This window comes from Strix aluco, chromosome 11 (genome assembly GCF_031877795.1).
Source record: "Strix aluco isolate bStrAlu1 chromosome 11, bStrAlu1.hap1, whole genome shotgun sequence".
Classification (NCBI taxonomy): Eukaryota; Metazoa; Chordata; class Aves; order Strigiformes; family Strigidae; genus Strix; species Strix aluco.
Genome location: NC_133941.1, coordinates 17,929,993 through 17,948,677, shown reverse-complemented (window position 1 = coordinate 17,948,677; position 18,685 = coordinate 17,929,993). Strand labels below are relative to the sequence as shown.

The window sequence follows — 18,685 nt, the reverse complement described above, 5'->3', positions numbered from 1 at the left end:
AAATACTGAATTTTGAATTTGCATAATCTGCAGAATACTGTTACTGAATTTACAGAATATTTCAGCAATGTCTCTTCTATGTAGTATCTCCAAACAGAAATTCAACAGCCATTTCTGTACAGGCAACTGAGACTGATCTCTGGTCTAGACTGACTTTTCCAAACGAAAACTGTCATTTCTCTGACACCTTCTTAAAGGCTGTCCCTGGCTCAGATTTACCGCAGTTATAACATAGCTTGCAGTCGCTTAAACTCATTTATGTTCGTCTTCAAAAACTGCCTCCTGTAATTCTGCATATCACTCAGGTACCCAATTTAGGTATAATTATTTGACATGTCCTGACTAGTCCACAAACTTCATATTACATGCTTTCCTATTTATCCTCATGGCTGAAACCCAGGTCCAAGCTCCCAGGGTCTTGCATCTTGCGGAATCAATATCTATTCAGCCTGCTGCTGCAAGGCCCATTTTCTTTGTTATCTTGACAGCGTTATTTCTCTCTTAATCTTTTTGACTGGTTTCATCACCTCCCCTGCACGAAACACAGACTTTTGAGGACTGGGAGTTAAATGCTCAGTGATAATAAAACATAGAAGTTTACAGAATTTGGGGTATTTTCTGGTTTTCCTGCAGTCAGCTTTCTGAGGTGTGCAGCCATGTGAGGAACACATGGTAGGTCCAGAGGTTCTTTTAAACCAGTCTGGAGCTTTTTAAACCAATTCTCTGTCCCATCCAAAGGTGACAGGATGGCTCTGTAGAGCAGCTGTGCTCTGCCAGGCCTCCCGGCCACCTCACGCCCCAGGGCGCACGGCAGGGTGCTGGGGCCCGTTGTGGTGCTGTGGGGCGCTGTGGCACAGCTGCCCACAGGGCTGTCACCATGTCCCTGTCACCCTTCCCCGGCGCTCAGCACACGGGTCTCATGGAGCAGCATGCCAAAGACCCTCGTTGGACAGTTTTTGAGGAAACGGCTTTGTTTCTCGAGCAAGAGGGAGAGCCAGCCTCACGACGACTGGTCGCCTCCTGCCTCACACCTCGCTTCGTCTCCCTGCCCACCCTTAACATGGCCGCCTCACCCGCTTCCAAAATGGCTGCCGCGGCGCCGCGAAGCGCTCGCACCATAGAGACGTGCGGTGGTCCGCTCTGCGCGCCGCGGCGGCGTACTCTCTATGGCAGCGGGGAGCCGTGAGGATCTCTATGGCAGCGGCGGCCGCGCTGCCGGGCGGGCGGGCTCCGGCCGCCAGGCACTGACCGGGCCCGGGCGGCGGGAGGATGCCCCTGGCTGCCTACTGCTTCCTCCGCGCCGTGGGGAAGGGCAGCTACGGGGAGGTCAGCCTGGTGCGGCACCAGCAGGACAGCAAGCAGGTAGCGAGGGGCTGGTCCAGCGGGGCATGACAGCGGCCCTGGCCTGCTGTGAGGGGAATGGCCGTGGCCTGGTCTGGGGGTGCCGCTGGGGCCGTGGCCTGGTTGGGGGGGTGCAGCCCGTGGCGCCCGGCCTTGGCATGTGGCCCTGACGGCAGCCCCGGGCACGACCAGGGCTGTGGCCTGGTGTCGGCGTGCAGCAGTGACCACGACCTGGTGTGACTGCAGCCACATGAGCTGGGCTTGCCCGTCGAGGTATTCCTGTTTCCCTCCCTTGTCTATGAATGTTTTTGTTAAAGGTGTGGAGAGGACTCTTTTTTCCCCCCCTTTTAATCTCAAACAAACCCCAACCCCCCTAAATCCTCACTTTTTTTCATTTAAATAAAACTGCCTCCCCCCCCCCCCCCCCCCCCCCAATGTATAATGCCTTGTTTTGGGGACGAAAATCTAGCTTTGGTAGTCTGTTGGGTGACAGGAAAATACAGTCTGCTCTTTTTAGCATGAAGCAAAAGGGGTTGCTCTTGGTTTGTTACTGCTTGCGTTAGTCTCTTTAAGACACGCACGTGTGTGGTGCTAAAAATCATAGCAAGGATGGAAAAAACAGCTTCTGGTGTTGGCTTTTGCTGGCCCTTTTTGTTGGCTCTGCTGGAGGAAGACAGGTTTTGTGTTTGCTGTATCAACTGTGGCAGAACCTGGCAAAGTTTTGGTTATGTTGGAGTTGAAGTGCAAGCATTTTTTTCTTTGCCTTTTTGTTGAAAATTTGAAATAATCTGTCTTGCCTGACTGAAGCAGATGTGTTTGATAGAAGATGCAAAAGATGAAGAAATGGGGCTGGAGAACATCCACAGAGCAGTACTGCAGAAACCTTGGGTGTGAGCCTTATGCCCAGGATTTGAGTAGAGATTGATGGGAGACATGTTTGTGCCCAGCGGTGATCAGTGGGTGCGTCCTTTCCCGGATGAAGGCAGGGAAGAGGCTGGAATCCAAAGGCAAATTCCTATGACCTGTGGGTTGGGTAGCAGCGATGGCAGCACTTGTTCCCTCCAGGCCAGTCACCACAGTGCATAGTCCAATGTCCGCAAAGAGTTGCTAACCTCGTTGTCCTAAAAGTAAACAGTACATTGGGGTGACTTTCAAACATATACAGGTCCTTGGATTTCACCTCTTTGCTGTGCTGCTGATCATTAACATTGGCAAGAGCCTTGCTTCCTTATCGTTGTTATTTTATCTTAAATATTTGATGCGTTTTACTGTGTCTTTTGCCAACCTTTATAAACTTTCTTCTGTAGCAGGATGATTGGGATTTATTTTTTTTTTTTGTTGCTTTGGTGTAGTGCTACATGTTCTGTGAATGAAATTATATTTTATTTAAGCATATTTGCTGTTAACTGAATGCTGGGGGTTTTTTTGTGGAGAAGATCAAGTGTCTCCAAATGTTTAAAACAAAAAAAATTCCAATTTATGCACAATTTGGTATCAAATAAGGCAGAATAGCATTACAATAGACTTCATGGGAATCTTGCTGGGATAACATGCTCATTAAGCCAAATATAACCAATGCCAGGTTTGAAGTTAGGCTATATGCATGCTTTTTGCATTTTGGTAGTATATTGTTTAAAGGCAGAAGCTGATACAAAGCTAAAAGCTTTTGGTTTGCATGCCCAAAGATACAGTTGTAGTTGGCTTGTCACAACAGTAGCTACAGAATTTCTATTTTATTTTAAACTTAGATGATGCTGTACACAGTTTTGTTATATTCCTCTTGGGGAGCTGTGCATCATCACATGTTACAAGAATTGAGGAGCTTGTCTAATATCCAGCAGACTTTTGAAACACAAAATCATGAGGTACTATTGATTTCTGCATAATTGGTTGACTTGGTGTATCAGGGGTGATCTCCCTCAATACTAATTAAATGTGCTGGACTAAATTAATAGGGCCAGCCTGGGAAGTAGACACCCTAAGCAATTGCCAAGGACACTGAAATTGAGTAAGTAAAAATTTTTTTAGATGTTTCAATTTAAAAGCCCTCAGATAAGAGTGTGGTTAGGTGTATACCATGACATGCTTGTTCCGTGGAAAGCTGGCAACCTAAAAACAATTACCAAAATATTTACATCAGGAAGGGGGCCAGGTCAGACCTAAATATTGGTGCTGTGTATGATGAATGTCTGTTATGGATTTTATTGTCTCGTCTTCAGCTTCTATTGTATTTTTGCTAAAACCTGAAATTCCTTAGAAATACATTTGATGTAGTCCATACTGGGGAAGTAAGTAACAGCTTTCATATGTAGTTTTAAAAAATTCTAAACCCGGCTTCACACAGGATAAAAGAAATTTAGGAATGAGCATAAGACCTTTTGACTCTTTCAGTATGACCAAGAGTCTCTACTTCCCTGTAATAGTTCATTTCTCTTGAATAAGCCTGCATATGCAGAAACTCATAAATGCAACAGATAATTTTTAAAAAAGTAAATTATGTCTCCTTTCAGGTTTTTGAGAGTGTTTTTTCAATGTGCCCCTAACTTGCCCTCCAGCTGCATCTCTACTTGCTACATTTCTTTTCCTGATAGAAGCTTTTTTCTTGTTCTCCTGTGCTTCACTGTTTTGTAGACTTTTTGTACAAAGCAATTAATCCCAAATCAGCTCTGCCTTGGGGGTCTTCTGCCAGGTACAAGTTTTTTAAGAAAAGGATGAACAGACCTGAAAAATCTCAGCAGCGTTATTTTGTGCATTCAAGAAATTAATCCCTATTGGGTATTGTGAATATGACAGTGGGGAATTTGTAACCTAAGCCTTGAAACAGATTTTAACAACTTTCTTGGTCTTCAAATGTATGATCTATGTTCACTGAAGTTGTGAGATGTTATTTTTCAAGTTTCTCTTTTTTTTACAAAGAACATATGTTTCATTTCTGAAGTGAAAGAAGTCCACTTTTTTCTTAAAAGCAAATGAAAGGAGTTGGATTTGGTTTTACTTGCAGAGAAAAGCAAAATAAGTCTAGCCAGATGACTTTTATCCTAGACATCCATTGTCATTTTTTGCATATGAATGCATACTTTTCTTAATGTTTTTAAAGTTACTATTGAAATGGCCTATTTTGAGAGTAACTGTGATACACAAACATATATTACAGGCTTAAGAGATGAATGATAGACACCCATTTAAAATGAGAGTGGAGGTAAAAAAAGATAAATGTGAACATTGGTCAAAAGAAAGCAAAACACCACAAAACTCAAATGTAGAGTTTTATTTAGGTAGATGAATAGAATAGCCACACCTTCCAGTTTTACAGCGTAATGGTAGAAATGAGGTATAACTGCTAGGCAAATTGCAGTCTCCATATAGAATAGTGTGTAGAAATTTCAGATACTGTACTTCCTTTAGATTTGGGGAATTCCCTAAGGCTTCTGCATAGTTACTTTCATCTCTCACGATATACCTTGCGATTTCTTTTACAGTATGTCATCAAAAAGTTAAACCTTAAAAATGCTTCCAACCGAGAGAGGAAAGCAGCAGAACAGGAGGCACAGTTGTTATCTCAGTTGAAACACCCCAACATAGTCACCTACAGAGAATCCTGGCAAGGGGAAGATGGCCTGTTATATATTGTTATGGGCTTCTGCGAGGGAGGAGATCTGTACCACAAACTGAAAGAGCAGAAGGGCAAACTTTTGCCTGAGAATCAGGTGGTGGAGTGGTTTGTCCAGATTGCCATGGCACTGCAGGTAAAATAAAGTATAACTTTGTGACCTTTAGATATAAATTTAATATAGCTCTTTCTGCATTTAAAAATTCCACAGTTAGGCTGCAGACTTTGAATTCCAGTTTGGCTGGGTTAGCATCTACACACAGTGGTTATTAGTACATTAAAAATGTTCACAGGTATTTCAGTCTTTTAGGCAAGAAATTACTATCATATTTTATGTCTATACCTCTGTATCCAAGTAGACAATGATAATCTCCAGGGTGTTTGCAATTGTAGTCTGAAACACTTTTCTGGTTTGAAAGTTTAAATTTGCAAAACGTAGTTTAAAAAAAAAAAGGGGGAGATCATTTCAGAAGCATTTTATGTTCTGTGGTTTTGCTGGTGTTTTTTAATCGTAAATTTAGACTACTAATTAATCATTTCTATTAAGTCTTATCTCTGTTGAAATATAGTAATTGAAGGTTATCAAACTCTAAAGACAATTGTTATAGTAATAAAGACCAGATATAAATGTTAACACTAAGAAACAAGAAATTGGAGAGAAAATTCTATCTTGAAGTTACCTGTTGTAAGCAGACATACACAAGGCTACAGTAGTGCCTGTTCTTGTTTATTATAAGACAGATTTTCTTCCCTGTATTTCCCACTGGAGTTTTATACTTAAAACTAAGAAATGACTGTCAAGAAACGAAGGCAGCAGGAAGTGAATGAAAGTCTGAGTCTTTACATTTTTATTTTCCTCTTTTCTGATGGCTTGTTAGAGCCACACAGAGAGATTTTGCTAACACAGTGCCAAATTTTGGGTCCATGCCTGTATCAGTCATTCTTAATGTTAAGTCACTAATACTGTCTTTAGCAGGGGCACTGCTGACTTTGATAGTGATGTGTGTGTTCTTTCTACATTTGTATTTTCCCTCTTTGACTTGTGCACAGTGATTTACATTTAAGTGTAGAAGAACAAATTAGGAGTTAGCTAACTCTATTTATGTGATTTTTTTTTTTTTTTTTTTCCCCCCCTCCAGTATTTACATGAAAAGCACATTCTGCACAGAGATCTTAAAACTCAAAATGTTTTTCTGACACGAACAAATATAATCAAAGTGGGTGACCTGGGAATAGCCAAAGTGTTGGAAAACCAGTATGACATGGCCAGCACCCTCATAGGCACACCATACTACATGAGCCCTGAAGTCTTTTCTAACAAACCCTACAACTACAAGGTAGAGTATGTTAATGCAAATGTCCTTTCTGTTTCGTTAGGCAATTTATTTTGTTGTTGGAGAACATTACAGTCTTATCTATTGTTTCTAATTTCTTATTGCTTCCAACTCTTCTTAATGTCCCCAAAGATCAAACAAAAAATAGGGGAGAGATTTGCAGAAACCTTTATTTCTGGAACTGTGTTTGCTGCGGTAAGTGAGAATTCATAGCATGTGATAGTTATCACAGCCAAGGTGTTCAGCAGGTGGCCTGTACCTATCACAATATGCCAATGTAAACAAAAATATCAGTCTGTTAGCTGCATTTTCTAAATTTATTATATGACAGGAAGCTTTATTCTCAAAAGTCTGTATTAGACATAACAGCAGCATTAAAAAAAAAAAAGTCTAGAAATAAGCAGTGTTGCTGCAAATTTAAATATAACAAAATAAAGCAAACATGCTCTTGTATACCTGCTCAGCTCTTGCTGCAAACCACACACACCATAAATATGAGTGTCTGCAGTGAGCAAGAGCTGAGGTGAAGCTGTTCTTCCAATGAAAAATCAAAAGGTTTTTATTTGCCAGTTAGAACCAATATTGTACTCAAAAAGAAAACAGACAAAACCCCCTACAAACAGCAACTTTCTACACTTCTTTTCAGAAAAATCTGGTGATGTTTAGTAGTAATTAACTCAGTTGATCAAAATTAAAAGAGTGAGACTGAAGCCAAAAGTTTGCAATGGAATTTGGTCTTAATTAGTTTACTGTCATTAAAGGCCTCTTTGAAGGCAGGTGACTAGTTCTGGAGATAAAACTTCTACAGTTAATAAAACTTTTTTTTTTCCCCCCCTTTTTCAGTCTGATGTTTGGGCTTTAGGCTGCTGCGTTTATGAAATGGCTACACTGAAACATGCCTTTAATGCTAAAGACATGAACTCTTTGGTTTATCGAATTATTGAAGGAAAGGTAAAAGCTTCTAAAATTTTTTTTGTCTGTGCTTGGATTTTCTGTCTAGAATTTGAGATTATCTTTTCCATTTAGAAGTATTGCATGGAGTTAAAAATATTTTGCATGTTACATGCATCATCATACATGTTGTATGGTGGTATATGATGTAATATCAGACCCAGGGAGTTATTAATTTGTAGATATTTCTAGAGTTTTGTGTTACCCTTTTGTGTAACTAGTGTATTGGTTAATTTTCACAGTTCTGAGATTACTTACTTTCTTAATTTGCTTCTGATTTAAACATTGTGCAAAAAATTAAATCACTATTCATGTGATGCCATTTTCCTACTAGGGAAGGCTAGTTTATTTAAGTATGTCTTGTTTGGCATATAATGAAGTTAATATGGATTTATTTTATATACATTTTTAAGCCTATTCACAGAACTTTAACTGCTGATATTATTAAAATAAAATTATGAACAGTTCTTAGACAAAACACTTAGAATTTCTATATTCTGTTTGATGTTAAGCAATTGGGTAAACTTCAGCATATGAACAATGGGACTACTTTTTATGCAAAGTACGCAGCTGAATATAACTGTCATGCATAAATAATCTAGCAGTAGCCCCTACTGACAAATATGTTAAATAATATCAGACTTCCCCTTCCTTTTACAGTTGCCACCCATGCCAAAGGATTACAGCCCACAGTTGGTAGAAATAATACGAACTATGCTCAGTAAAAAACCTGAGGAAAGACCTAGTGTGAAAAGCATACTACGACAGCCATATATCAAGCATCAAATTTCTTTGTTTTTGGAAGCCACAAAGGCGTAAGATACTGTCATTTGAGTGATTCTGTGCAAAATATTCATGTTACCGTGATCTTGTTTTACAACTTTTCCTATTTTTTGTAGCAGGGTAAAATTAGTTCTGTTATGTGCAGTTACAAACCATATGAACATATGAGTTTCTTCAGATTCTTTGAGAAATAGGAGGGAATTAGAATGGAAACTATTTTTTTCTGCAAATGCAGAATAAACCTGTGCAATGGTTAGGACTGCACAGCTTATTCAGAGAGTTTAAAAAAAAAGTAGGACCAGTATTTTCAAGGAAGTGATAGGAAATATACATGTTTCCAGCTGAGAGTTGTTCCTTTTGATATTCACTAATATAATTATTTTTCTTTGTCAGGTTTAGTCAGTTATTTTACTGCTTCCAGATGAGACTGATCTTGGTGCTATGCAGAACAAGCATACATTTCTGGCAGAGTCTGAATGGTGGTTTTAGGCTCCTGTTATAGAGATGAAAGTGAATATGTTGTGCACAGTCTGTCAAAAAAGCCCAGTATCTTAAACTCTCTGTATGTAAGCTGTTCAGTGGAGTGGATTTTTTTAATTAGTATAATCTAAAGAAATATCTTAAGGTCTTGTTGATGGTGATTAAATGAGCAACTTTTATTTTCTTTACAGGAAAGCAGCCAGAAGTCATAAGAAAACAGTGAATTCTAAACCTAAAGATCCTTGTTCTGTGGTCTCAGTAAAGAATGAATCTCATAGCAGGAATGTTACACACCAAAACCACTCATTTGAGCAAGCCAGGAAACACAAAGTTGTGAGATATATATATTTTTTTAAAAAAACAAAACAAAACCCACTTGCTTTTTCTAGAGAAAAAAACCTCAGTTTTATAAGAAGTGCCTTGAGCATTCATGAGGACATAGATCTGATTCCTAGCAATGTATAAAATTCGTATTAAGGAAGGAATTGTGGTTAGACAAGAGTGGAAGTAAATAAACAGCTGTGGATCAGTAAAACTAATTGCAATGTCTTAACTATAAGATGTTAACTAAACAACATCTGGTTTTTCATTTGTGGGTCCCTTTGTAAATTACTCTTGAAGTATTTGAGGTCAGATATTTTTTTCAAATACTTGGTAATCAACTTTAAATATATGGTTTTGACTGGAAAAAACTAGTTGTAGTTACAACCAAAAATTGTTTATTCTTGGGATTCTTTTTTGTAATGGTTCATCTTGTGCATGTTATTTTCTGTAATGGATCTGTTACTCTGGGTTTAAGCTTTCAGTGCTGAAATACTGAATGTATATGGTGTAGTATGTCTTAAGCTGTTGGTACTTGTTGGCTCTTCCGTTATGGAAGAGCCAAGGGAGTACAACTTTTCTTTCATGGTCCCGGTGAAAAGTAGGTGTACTGCCTGTGTATAAACCAATACCTGAAATAGGTCATTTGCAAATACAGTCTGTATCTCTTTAAAAAATGTGAGTTGCAACTTTTTCGAGGCTCTTAATCCATAATCGATCATAATTTCATTGCACTTTATGTGCTCTGATATGTTAATGATTTTCCTTAGGTGCTTAGAGTATTCTTTCATATATGCTTAATACCTAAAGGAAAACAAAAAAATTAATTAACTTTTTAATTCTAGAATGAAGAAGATTGCATCCTCAAATGTAAAGCCACCAAATTTTGTCCCTCAGAGAAACCAGCTGTTGGGTTGGAAAGAAAACCAAGCAATAATGATTTGAACAACCTGGGAGGCTCCATAGCTACAGTTAGTGAAGTGAATGTTGATATTTTACCATCTGAGAGCATGAAGTATGGGAGTGAGAAGCGTGGCAGTGAGCATATTCCAGAGAATAATAAAGCAAAGTATTTAAATGTTCCAGGGAATTCTAAAATAACATCCAGTAGCCCAGCAATTAAGGAAGATGGACTACGGGAAAGAGCAAAGCAAGCTTTTAAAGCTGAAAATGTTGAGTCGAAGCAGTCTTCTGTTGATGCTATAGAAGAAGATGGTGACACTTTGAAACTCCTGCAGCCTCTATCAAAAGACCAAAAGCAAACTGACCTGGTAATGCATTTATGCTTACTTAAAATAGACTTTGAAATAGATTTAACTAATGGCCAGCTCTTAAAATTTGGAGAGCTGCTGCATGTGCTTTTCTGTCAAAGTAGGATGCTGCTGATGCAATTATTGAGATGCTTAGTTAGGAGCCTTGGCTTCAGATTTGCAAGTGCAACGTGGTGAGGTAGTTTTAGGCTTGCATCTAGATGATGGAAATCCTGTTTTTACAGGATACAACAATTTTCATCTGAGAAGAGAGATGGTAAGAATAGTTTTGTAACTTTTGTTCTATGTTCTAAATAGGCCTGGCTAATCTTGAGTTGATCCTGATTTGGATGGGGGGCTAATAGGTGGTGGTTGTCTTTTCATTGCATTTTGGTCTACAGTGAGATTTTCATACACACTTTTATGATATGAAATCATAATCTATTGTAGATCTTGGATTCTACTGAAAAGCTGCTAGCACCGTTTGTTCCTGTTGTCTTTCAAGTAAGTGTCCTTCTTTGAAGGTTTAGTAGCTTAAAAATGCTGGTACAGCAGGTATTTTTTCTAACTGTCAATCAAGGAAGAGTTTATTGTGTTTAACTGTGATGTGTTAAGGTGGATGCAGTCCAAATAGTAGAGTGAATGGTGTTGATTTTTTTAAAAAACGTGTGTATGTATAAGTCTGCAAATGGCATGTCTACATTTTTTAAAAATACTTTTATTTATTAGAATGATGTCTGTCATGGAGCTTCGGGAGATTCTCAGGAAAAAATTACTTCCCACTTGCAGCCTCTTAGTTCTGTCAGTGAACCCTCTCTCTCACGGCAGCGACGGCAGAAGAAAAGAGAGCTAGCTGAAGTCTGTTCAGAGAAGGGGCAGGTACTCAAAAAATAATTCTCCTTTTTTACTTTAAGACTCCTGCATTTTTTACTCTTTAAAAATGGGACTTTTTTTTTTTTTTAAGGGTGGGGTTTTTTTATGCTGGTTTTTTTTTTCATGTGTATCCATATAACTTCATTGGTAGCAAAATGCAGAACTTTCAAGATGTCCTTTAGAAGCAGTGTGTAAATCTTTGAAAATCTCAATAACCCTCACAGGTGTGAGGTGGGTGTGCCAGATGGGCACAAGAAAACACAGCGAACTGTGGGCTTTCCTTTGCTGTGCTACAGTCTTTCCTAGCAACGTCCATCAAGGCTTCTCACTGTGACTACAGAATATATAGCAATGCTTTTCCTGACTGTTGTGGATAAGGCTACTTGTAGTGGGTAGTAGATTACTAGTTCTTTAGAACAGACATGTGTAATGACTGCCCTGAGCTTAGGAGTGCAAAGTCTAGAAAGACAGTCTTGGCATGCCCATAAGATAGAGCTTGTGTCAATGCTTCCACGTTGAGCAGAGAGATTTCTCTGGGGAAAGGCACCAGCTATACAAGGATAGAGAAGAAGGTGATTGGTGATTGATACCCAGTTTTTCTCTTGGGTTTTGCTCTTTGAGGGTGGGGACAGTTGTTGCAAAGGCACTGACTGCAAAATAATCTGAGAGGAGAGGGACAAGATGTAGGGATGGAGAGAAGGGAATTTGATGCAAGTAGAGGTGTGAAGAGTGAGGGATGAAGTTGAGAGATGTAAAGGGGTTACAGTAGGGTCCAAAACCTCTGGCATCAAGCCTTACCATGCAAGAATGTCTTCTAGATTGCAGAGTACTTTAACTTTTAATAAAAAATGTATAAATTCTTGCTCACTTCTCTTTCAAGTTCAGAACAGTTGCTCCTCGGCCTTTACCTTTTCCTTCTGATGTGAACACAAAGACAGCACAGAGGTGTGCAGAGCAGCGTGGTGCTGAAGCCTCTGAACCTGTAAATAGCACCAAAACCAGTCAAGTTGCCTTTTCAAAGGTTAGTGCTGAATATTATGTCAGCTTATTTTTGTCTGTCGTTCCTTCTGAGCAGTTTGTTCTCTAAGTGTATGCACAGTGAGTAAAGAAATGTATAGTGCTTCCTACCTAATGGAAGCCGTGTCAAGCACCTGGTCAGTGCAGAATGAGAGAAGCTGCCTTGCTGAACCATGGAGGTCAGCTCTGTTTCTAGAGTGCGTGTTAGTCTCATTGACCAAGACCATTTTGTAATAAATAATTAAGCATTTGCTAGATGATCAGGTCTACTCTAAAAGCTCTCTCTTCCATGTCAGTTGAAAAGGATTTTTTGCTTTATAGGTGATTAAATAACAAAAGCCATTATGACGATTGCTAACTAATATAAAACTAACTTCTTTTGAAGGAGCGGCCCTTGACAGCACGGGAACGAAGGAGACTAAAACAGTCTCAGGAGGAGATGTTTCCCTCTGGTAATTTTTATGTTCCTATGCTAACATTTTATGTATAGGTAGGCTAATAACTTCTTTGTGAAGAAATTATAATAACTTCTTGTCTGTTCTTTACTACCATCTTCAGAAAGATGCACTAAGGGTAGAGTTCTGTGTTAAATAAAAATTTCTGTTAATGTGTCTGTATTTTTCTGCCTCTTAGCTATGTTCAATTGTTTTTAGTGGTGACAACTTGTCTTTGAAATGTATGTGAAGTGCAGAATATACACCTTTCAGATAGAAGCTTCAGTGTTTTCTCTTAGCAGAATACCTACCTTCCTGTCTTCTGCTAGGTTGTAGACTTTTTCTTGCATGAGCATGAAACTAATTCAAAATACATGCAGCTAAGTTATAAATATTGTAAAAATGTCATCCTTCCAGTGATTCCAGCAAGACGAACTTCAAATAGTGCAGTAATTGAAGCAAAATCACATACGGAAAATCATATTAAAGTTGCTCAGGCCTCATCAGATCCCAGTATTTCTCAGGTAAACTGGGGTCATCTGCTTTTGAAATATTTAAATGCAGGCACAATTTGGGAATAAAGTAATATTTAAAAAAATCTATGTGTGGAAGAAACTCTCAGTCAATAGGAGTGCACAGTTCTCTGTAAATACTGCTTTATAAGTCCTGGGGTAGAGTACGGATCTCTAATCCACTTTTCTGTTTGGCTAGATCAGTTTAACATTCCAGGCTCACTGTGCATTTTCACTCCACTTGTCAGAGGTGAAAACTAGGGATCTGTTACTGATTGTTACGGGCTCTCTAAATTGCAGTGTTTATTTTATTTTGGAAGGGAAAAAGTTTATCCTGAACTATATTTACAGATCAATAGTCTGCTTTAAATTTCTATTAACAACACACTACCTTTAGCCTGGTACATCTAATTTTGCTTCAGTAGTGGTGTTTGAACATTTTTATTTTTTTGATCTGTAATCATGTTAAGTGCATACATTTATGTGCTGGCAATAGGGAATAGTTGCTAGATGAAAAGTGAATAGTTTCTGTTAAAGTTCTCTTCCTTGTCTGATTAGTCTTTTTTTAAGGTCTTAAACATATATTTGACGATCTTCTGCAACATCAGGGGAACATTATTAATACCAATAAATGCAGAAGAGTAACAGTGAAGAAATTTTAGTGTGAAATTCAAAGTGTATGCTCTATTTACCTCAGTCCAGCACTTGCATGGAAAGTGTTTTGCATGTTTTACCTACATGTGTATGCTTATAACTGGTGTGTAAATGTAAAAACTTCACCTGCGTTCACGAACTGAGGTAACGTGAGGTTCGTACGCACTAGTTGTATGTGCATAAGCTGGTGATGGTTTTGCATGTTACGCTGTGCACTGACACAGGACTGTAGAGACACAAGTGGTTAAAATCTCTGTATATTTTAGGGAATGCTGGGAACTTACTGAACTGATAAAAATGTATTTAAATATTATTTTAAAATGTGTATTAAAGACCAATAGACAGGCTGAGAATAATGGCTTTATAATATAGTTGGCAAAGAACTGACACAGATATGATTTAATCGTTTTTAATAGAGGCACTTGGTGAAGCGTTTATAGTGCTTAAAACTGCATGACTGATGTAATGCTAGTCACATAACCATTTCATAAAGTATGTTGATGATGTCCTGCATATTAGCTTGTTTTTAAAACCAAAGGTTACACCTTTTAAATATTATCAAGCTGAGTCTGTAAAAATATGCTTGTTGAAAGTCTTTCTTTCATGTAAGAACAGTAATTCATGCCATATTGATAAATTACTTTCAGCTATTAGAATTTTTGTCATATATTTCCTTTTCACTTAGAGAAAGAGAGAAACCCATTGCCTGTCAGATGATGAGTTAAGCTCTTCCACAAGCTCTACAGATAAGTCTGATGGTGATTCCAAGGAGAGGTAAGTATTTTGTTTAATACTGTGCAGGAGTTTTCACTGCTATATTGGAACTTGACTTGGAGTGGAAAAAAAATGGCAGGAATTGCTTTCACACTTTATGCATCACGTAGTTCTTCAGTCACTCACCATGTAGAGATAAAGAAAACGGACTGCCATTTAATTGTTGCCTCTCTGTGACTATAAACTTCCTATGCTGAACTTTCTGGGACATGGACCAGTCTTCCAGCATCAAAGGACATACTTCGTCAGCATGCATTAAAAGCATGAGTTAAAAGGTGCCAGTATGCTTCCTTTCCACTGTGAATTTATTTCTGATTTTGTTTGTGTAAGCAATTTATCAAAAAATATTATTTGTTGCATTACCACAGGTGCAGCTACACAGGTAGCAGTAGCTGATAGGATTGTGAATTGTTGCTAGGCGAATGGAGCTTGAGCCTGTGTTAGATGAAGTACTGCTTGTGGTGCAGTTTTATCAATAGCAACATTAGAAGTAATTTAACATGGAATACTTAGCAGGACCTTGCTAAACTTTTATTGTAAGTCCTCTGAATTCAAGGTGGAAGTTACATCATGAAAGGTGACTGAATTACATCTTATTTCTGCTCTACCAGAAAAAGCAATGTGAATGAAATGAATGACTTGGTGCAACTAATGACCTGGACACTGAAAATGGACTCCAAGGAGAACTCTGAATACTGTGTAACCTCGACTCCAGCCCCAGAGTTTAAACTTCATAGAAAATATCGAGACACTTTGATTTTGCATGGAAAATCACCTGATCAGTCAGAGGAATTAAAGTTTGAAGAGATTTCTTCAGGTCTGTTGCTCAGTTATTGCTTTAAATGAATGCTTGTCAATGCTAATAACCAAAGAAAGCCTGCTCGTGGGCAACAGAAGATAATCCACTATTATTTCTTCTCAAGGCTCAACAAAGCTTACAGAAGTGAACATCTTTCTAAATAATTTTGTGTGCAGAACTGCTCTAATTGTGGTTTACTTGCCAATTAAAGGAATACGTGATCGATCTGTGTAATTATTAATGAAGAGAGAAAGCTGGCCTGCAGCATGATTTTTTTCTCCATGTGACTTATATTTAGAAGCTTCCAAAATGAACAGTTGGAGTTGAGTATTTTGAAATACGATTTTTAAGGCATTCAAACAATTGGATAGCTGTAAAGCTTTGTGAATTACGGATGAAGGTGAAATTGTACACAAAGCATTAAACTCAGTGGAGGTTTGTACGAGAGTAGTTCACCCTCATTGCAAAATTTGGGCAAGCTTATTTTTCCTACAGATGCAAGTGCAAGGAATGAATCACTTTTCATACTTAAGGTCTCGTTTAGACTTGCTGTGCGCTTACTATGCAACAAGTGAAAAAGCTGAGGGTAGGTTTTTGAAGTCTCAGACCTTCTTGTGCTTATTGTTTTAAATGATAAAGATTCTACTTGTAACTAGTCTGGTGATAGGCAAAACAATGGCACAATGCTGGATTTTACTCTGGTAAATTAATTCTGCATAGCTAAAGTAAAATACATGGAAAAAGTTTGTCTCTAAACAGGTGTGACAATGTTGAAGGTACAAATTTGAGTGGGGTGGTTTTTTGTCCATTTTTCTCACTCTTAAGTATTATATAGTGAGATCCTCCAGCTGTTTACTTACTGCTGCTTGGGATGACAGCACTACTGCATTTCTAAGCTGAAACTTTAATTAGATCGGGTATTTTATTTTCGGGTGAAATATCCTATGAAAGGAGTGTTGGTGATTTCAGTGATTTAAAAGAGCAAGCTAGTGTTCTCGGTTCACTTCCTAATGGAGGACTCGCCTTCTAAAATGAGTATCTCCTGTTGGCAGCTTCAGCTGAGGAGCAAAAGATTCAAAGGCTGTTGAGACAAACAGACAGGTGGCAGAAATGATGCTATTAGTGTTTTACAGTGATTAAACTTTTTTTACATTTGCTGTAAGTACAAATGGTTGAATTATTAAAATATTTGGGTGGTGGTGTAGTATTATAGTCCTTTTCATTCAAATAATATTTGTAACGTTGAATACAGAAACCACCTGAAACAAAGTTACAGGACCTAATTGTGCAAACTGCATCTACACTGACTTTGTACTGTCCAGTGTCTTAAGAGTTAGCATCTGAGAGCTTCTGATTCACTGTGTTTGTTGATTCTAGCTGGCCAGTTCAAATAAACAGTTATTGCATGGTCAGCTAGAATTCTGTGGTAGTCATCCCATATTATGCTTCTACTTAGAGTATGAAAATGGACAGTACTGAAAGTAATTATTACTCCATTGATTTTTTTTTTTTTTAATTTATTTTTTAATAGATATGTTACCAGTTCCTGACAAGATTAGGAGAATGATTGAAATCCTGAGATCTGATGTGGTGCAAGGACTGGGAGTGAAACTTCTTGAGAAGGTGTACAGCATTATGGAAGAAGACGATGAAGTGAAAAGAGAGGTGAATGACTTTCATAATAAAATCGTTTATTTTCTTTATAAACCTAGATAAATGAGCAGGGTCTTTACTGCCCCCTCCCCCCTTTTTAGATACTGATATAGTAATGCAAACCTTGACTCCCAAAAGTGTTTATGTAGTCATTGTCAGGCAAGGGCCTAAGTATATCGTCATTTTCATTCTTAGTTTGATTCTGAATGTAGACTATGTTCAACCACAAATTCTTCAGAAAGCATAGGAGCTTTAGAATTGTACCATGGTCCCTGAGTTTGTGGAGGATGCAAGGGATGCAAATAGTTTTACTCTGTGGTGTTTCTCCAATAGTAATTTATTTTGACCCATAATTTTTCACATTACTTGCCTCATGCCCCTTATGTCCAAAGTGAGAAAGAGCTTTATGTCCGTTCCTAATAGAGGTGAGTGAGCAATACCTCCAGCTCATTTGATTCAAAACTTGGTTACAGATGCAATACTGCATGGATAAGTATAACCTGTGAAGATCTGATTTATATTTTAAATTCTTGGGTGGGATTTGGAACTCTCTTGCCTTTAGACAACAAAGACTCTTCTGTTTTTCTTCCCTTCCATCTGTGTTGCCAGACATCACATGCTGCTTTCAGTGGAGTGCTTTGGTATGGGTTTTTGTTAATATTTTGGTAGTTCCTGCTTTTTACAATGTCAGTAAATTTTGTGGGTTGTTTTTTTTTTTGTGTGTGTGTGTTCTGAATAGCTGCAGTTGCGGGAGCATATGGGAGACAAGTATGCAAGTTACAGTGCGAAGGCACGCCATCTGAAATTTCTTGAAGAAAATGTGAAGTTCTGACCAGAACCTTTTTCTTAGAGGACTGTTTTATAGCTCATTTGATAGATTGGACCAGCTTACAAAGCACGTTTATCCATTGACCTCCTCTGCTGGAATAAGGTGAACTTGCAAAAAACGTTCTAGTTTGTAGTAGTATTTTTCATGTTAAAATGGCTATCACTTTCTCAGAAGATAAACTGTTTAGTTTTTATTCTTTTATTGAAACTTTAAAAAGTTGCTTTTTATAGATGCAGAGGGATGGATACCAAGTTTTGTATAAAAAACACGTTCTGGTTTGAATTTGTCATAGCAAAAGGTTTTTGGTATGGTCACATACTAAATATGGTAACAAAATCTATGCCAAGGCTAGGGTGTAAAAGCTGTTACATCAAATAGTTGTGAAAATTTAGCTGGGAGAAACAGTTACTAATTTTTGTAGCACCAAAAGCCCTTCAGGCTCTGTAAATTTGCCAAGTTGAAGTACTAAAGAGGGTGGCTGTACTGCTTTTAAGCAGAGCCTTTGCTTTCGTATCTCATTGCTAAGGCAATCACCAAGGTGGTAGAAAGTATTTGGTAACTGGATAAAGTAAGCCTGAAAATGTTTGAAAGGAAGACAGACATGGTTACCATGATCCCAGCTGGCGAAATCCCTTTGCCTTACAAATACTAATTCCTTTTAGGAACTAAAGTGCCTAAGACCAAGGTCACTTAGAGAAATAGGTGTCTTAGCTTTTCCCTTTCTTTGCATTTAGATTGTGTTGCTACACATGCCCAGGCATTGTCATGTACCATCACTACAGAAAAAGCATGTGTTCTTTATAAAGGGTAAAGAAGTCAAAGGGAATTAAGTTTTTAAAATAAAATTTTAAATGCACAACCTGTTTCTTTTCCTGCCTCTAGCTTAAATATTGTAATCTCTATCACCTGTGAGGGAAACTAACATGATAGTAGTAAAAAAGTGTAATACCTATGGGTCCTGCTGCCTCTCACATACTAGATGCACAAGTTACAAGGTTTCAGGAGCTACTGTATTACACAGTCAATGTTACTTTCTCTACCCAGGCAAATTTATTTTAAACAAAAAATGC

The 18,685-nt window shown here is 38.2% G+C and overlaps 1 protein-coding gene across 4 annotated transcripts; it reads left to right on the top strand.

The window, feature by feature from the left end:
- Window positions 1–872: 872 nt before the first annotated feature.
- Window positions 873–18,474, top strand: NEK4 (NIMA related kinase 4). 4 transcript variants are annotated; one of them, XM_074836411.1, is made up of 17 exons: window positions 1,809–3,206; window positions 3,297–3,349; window positions 4,821–5,087; window positions 6,091–6,288; window positions 7,129–7,236; window positions 7,897–8,051; window positions 8,691–8,832; window positions 9,666–10,091; window positions 10,521–10,574; window positions 10,800–10,949; window positions 11,824–11,964; window positions 12,346–12,412; window positions 12,812–12,918; window positions 14,246–14,334; window positions 14,946–15,151; window positions 16,665–16,798; window positions 17,526–18,474. In XM_074836411.1, exons 3-17 carry the CDS (start codon window positions 4,974–4,976, stop codon window positions 17,616–17,618), a joined length of 2,184 nt encoding a protein of 727 aa, XP_074692512.1. In that variant the 5' UTR covers window positions 1,809–3,206; window positions 3,297–3,349; window positions 4,821–4,973; the 3' UTR covers window positions 17,619–18,474. The 4 variants fall into 4 exon arrangements, with proteins under 4 accessions (XP_074692510.1, XP_074692511.1, XP_074692509.1 ...); XM_074836409.1 differs by lacking the exons at window positions 1,809–3,206; window positions 3,297–3,349 and adding an exon at window positions 873–1,362 and having other exon boundaries at window positions 10,860–10,949; XM_074836408.1 differs by lacking the exons at window positions 1,809–3,206; window positions 3,297–3,349 and adding an exon at window positions 875–1,362.
- The last annotated feature ends 211 nt before the right edge of the window (window positions 18,475–18,685 follow it).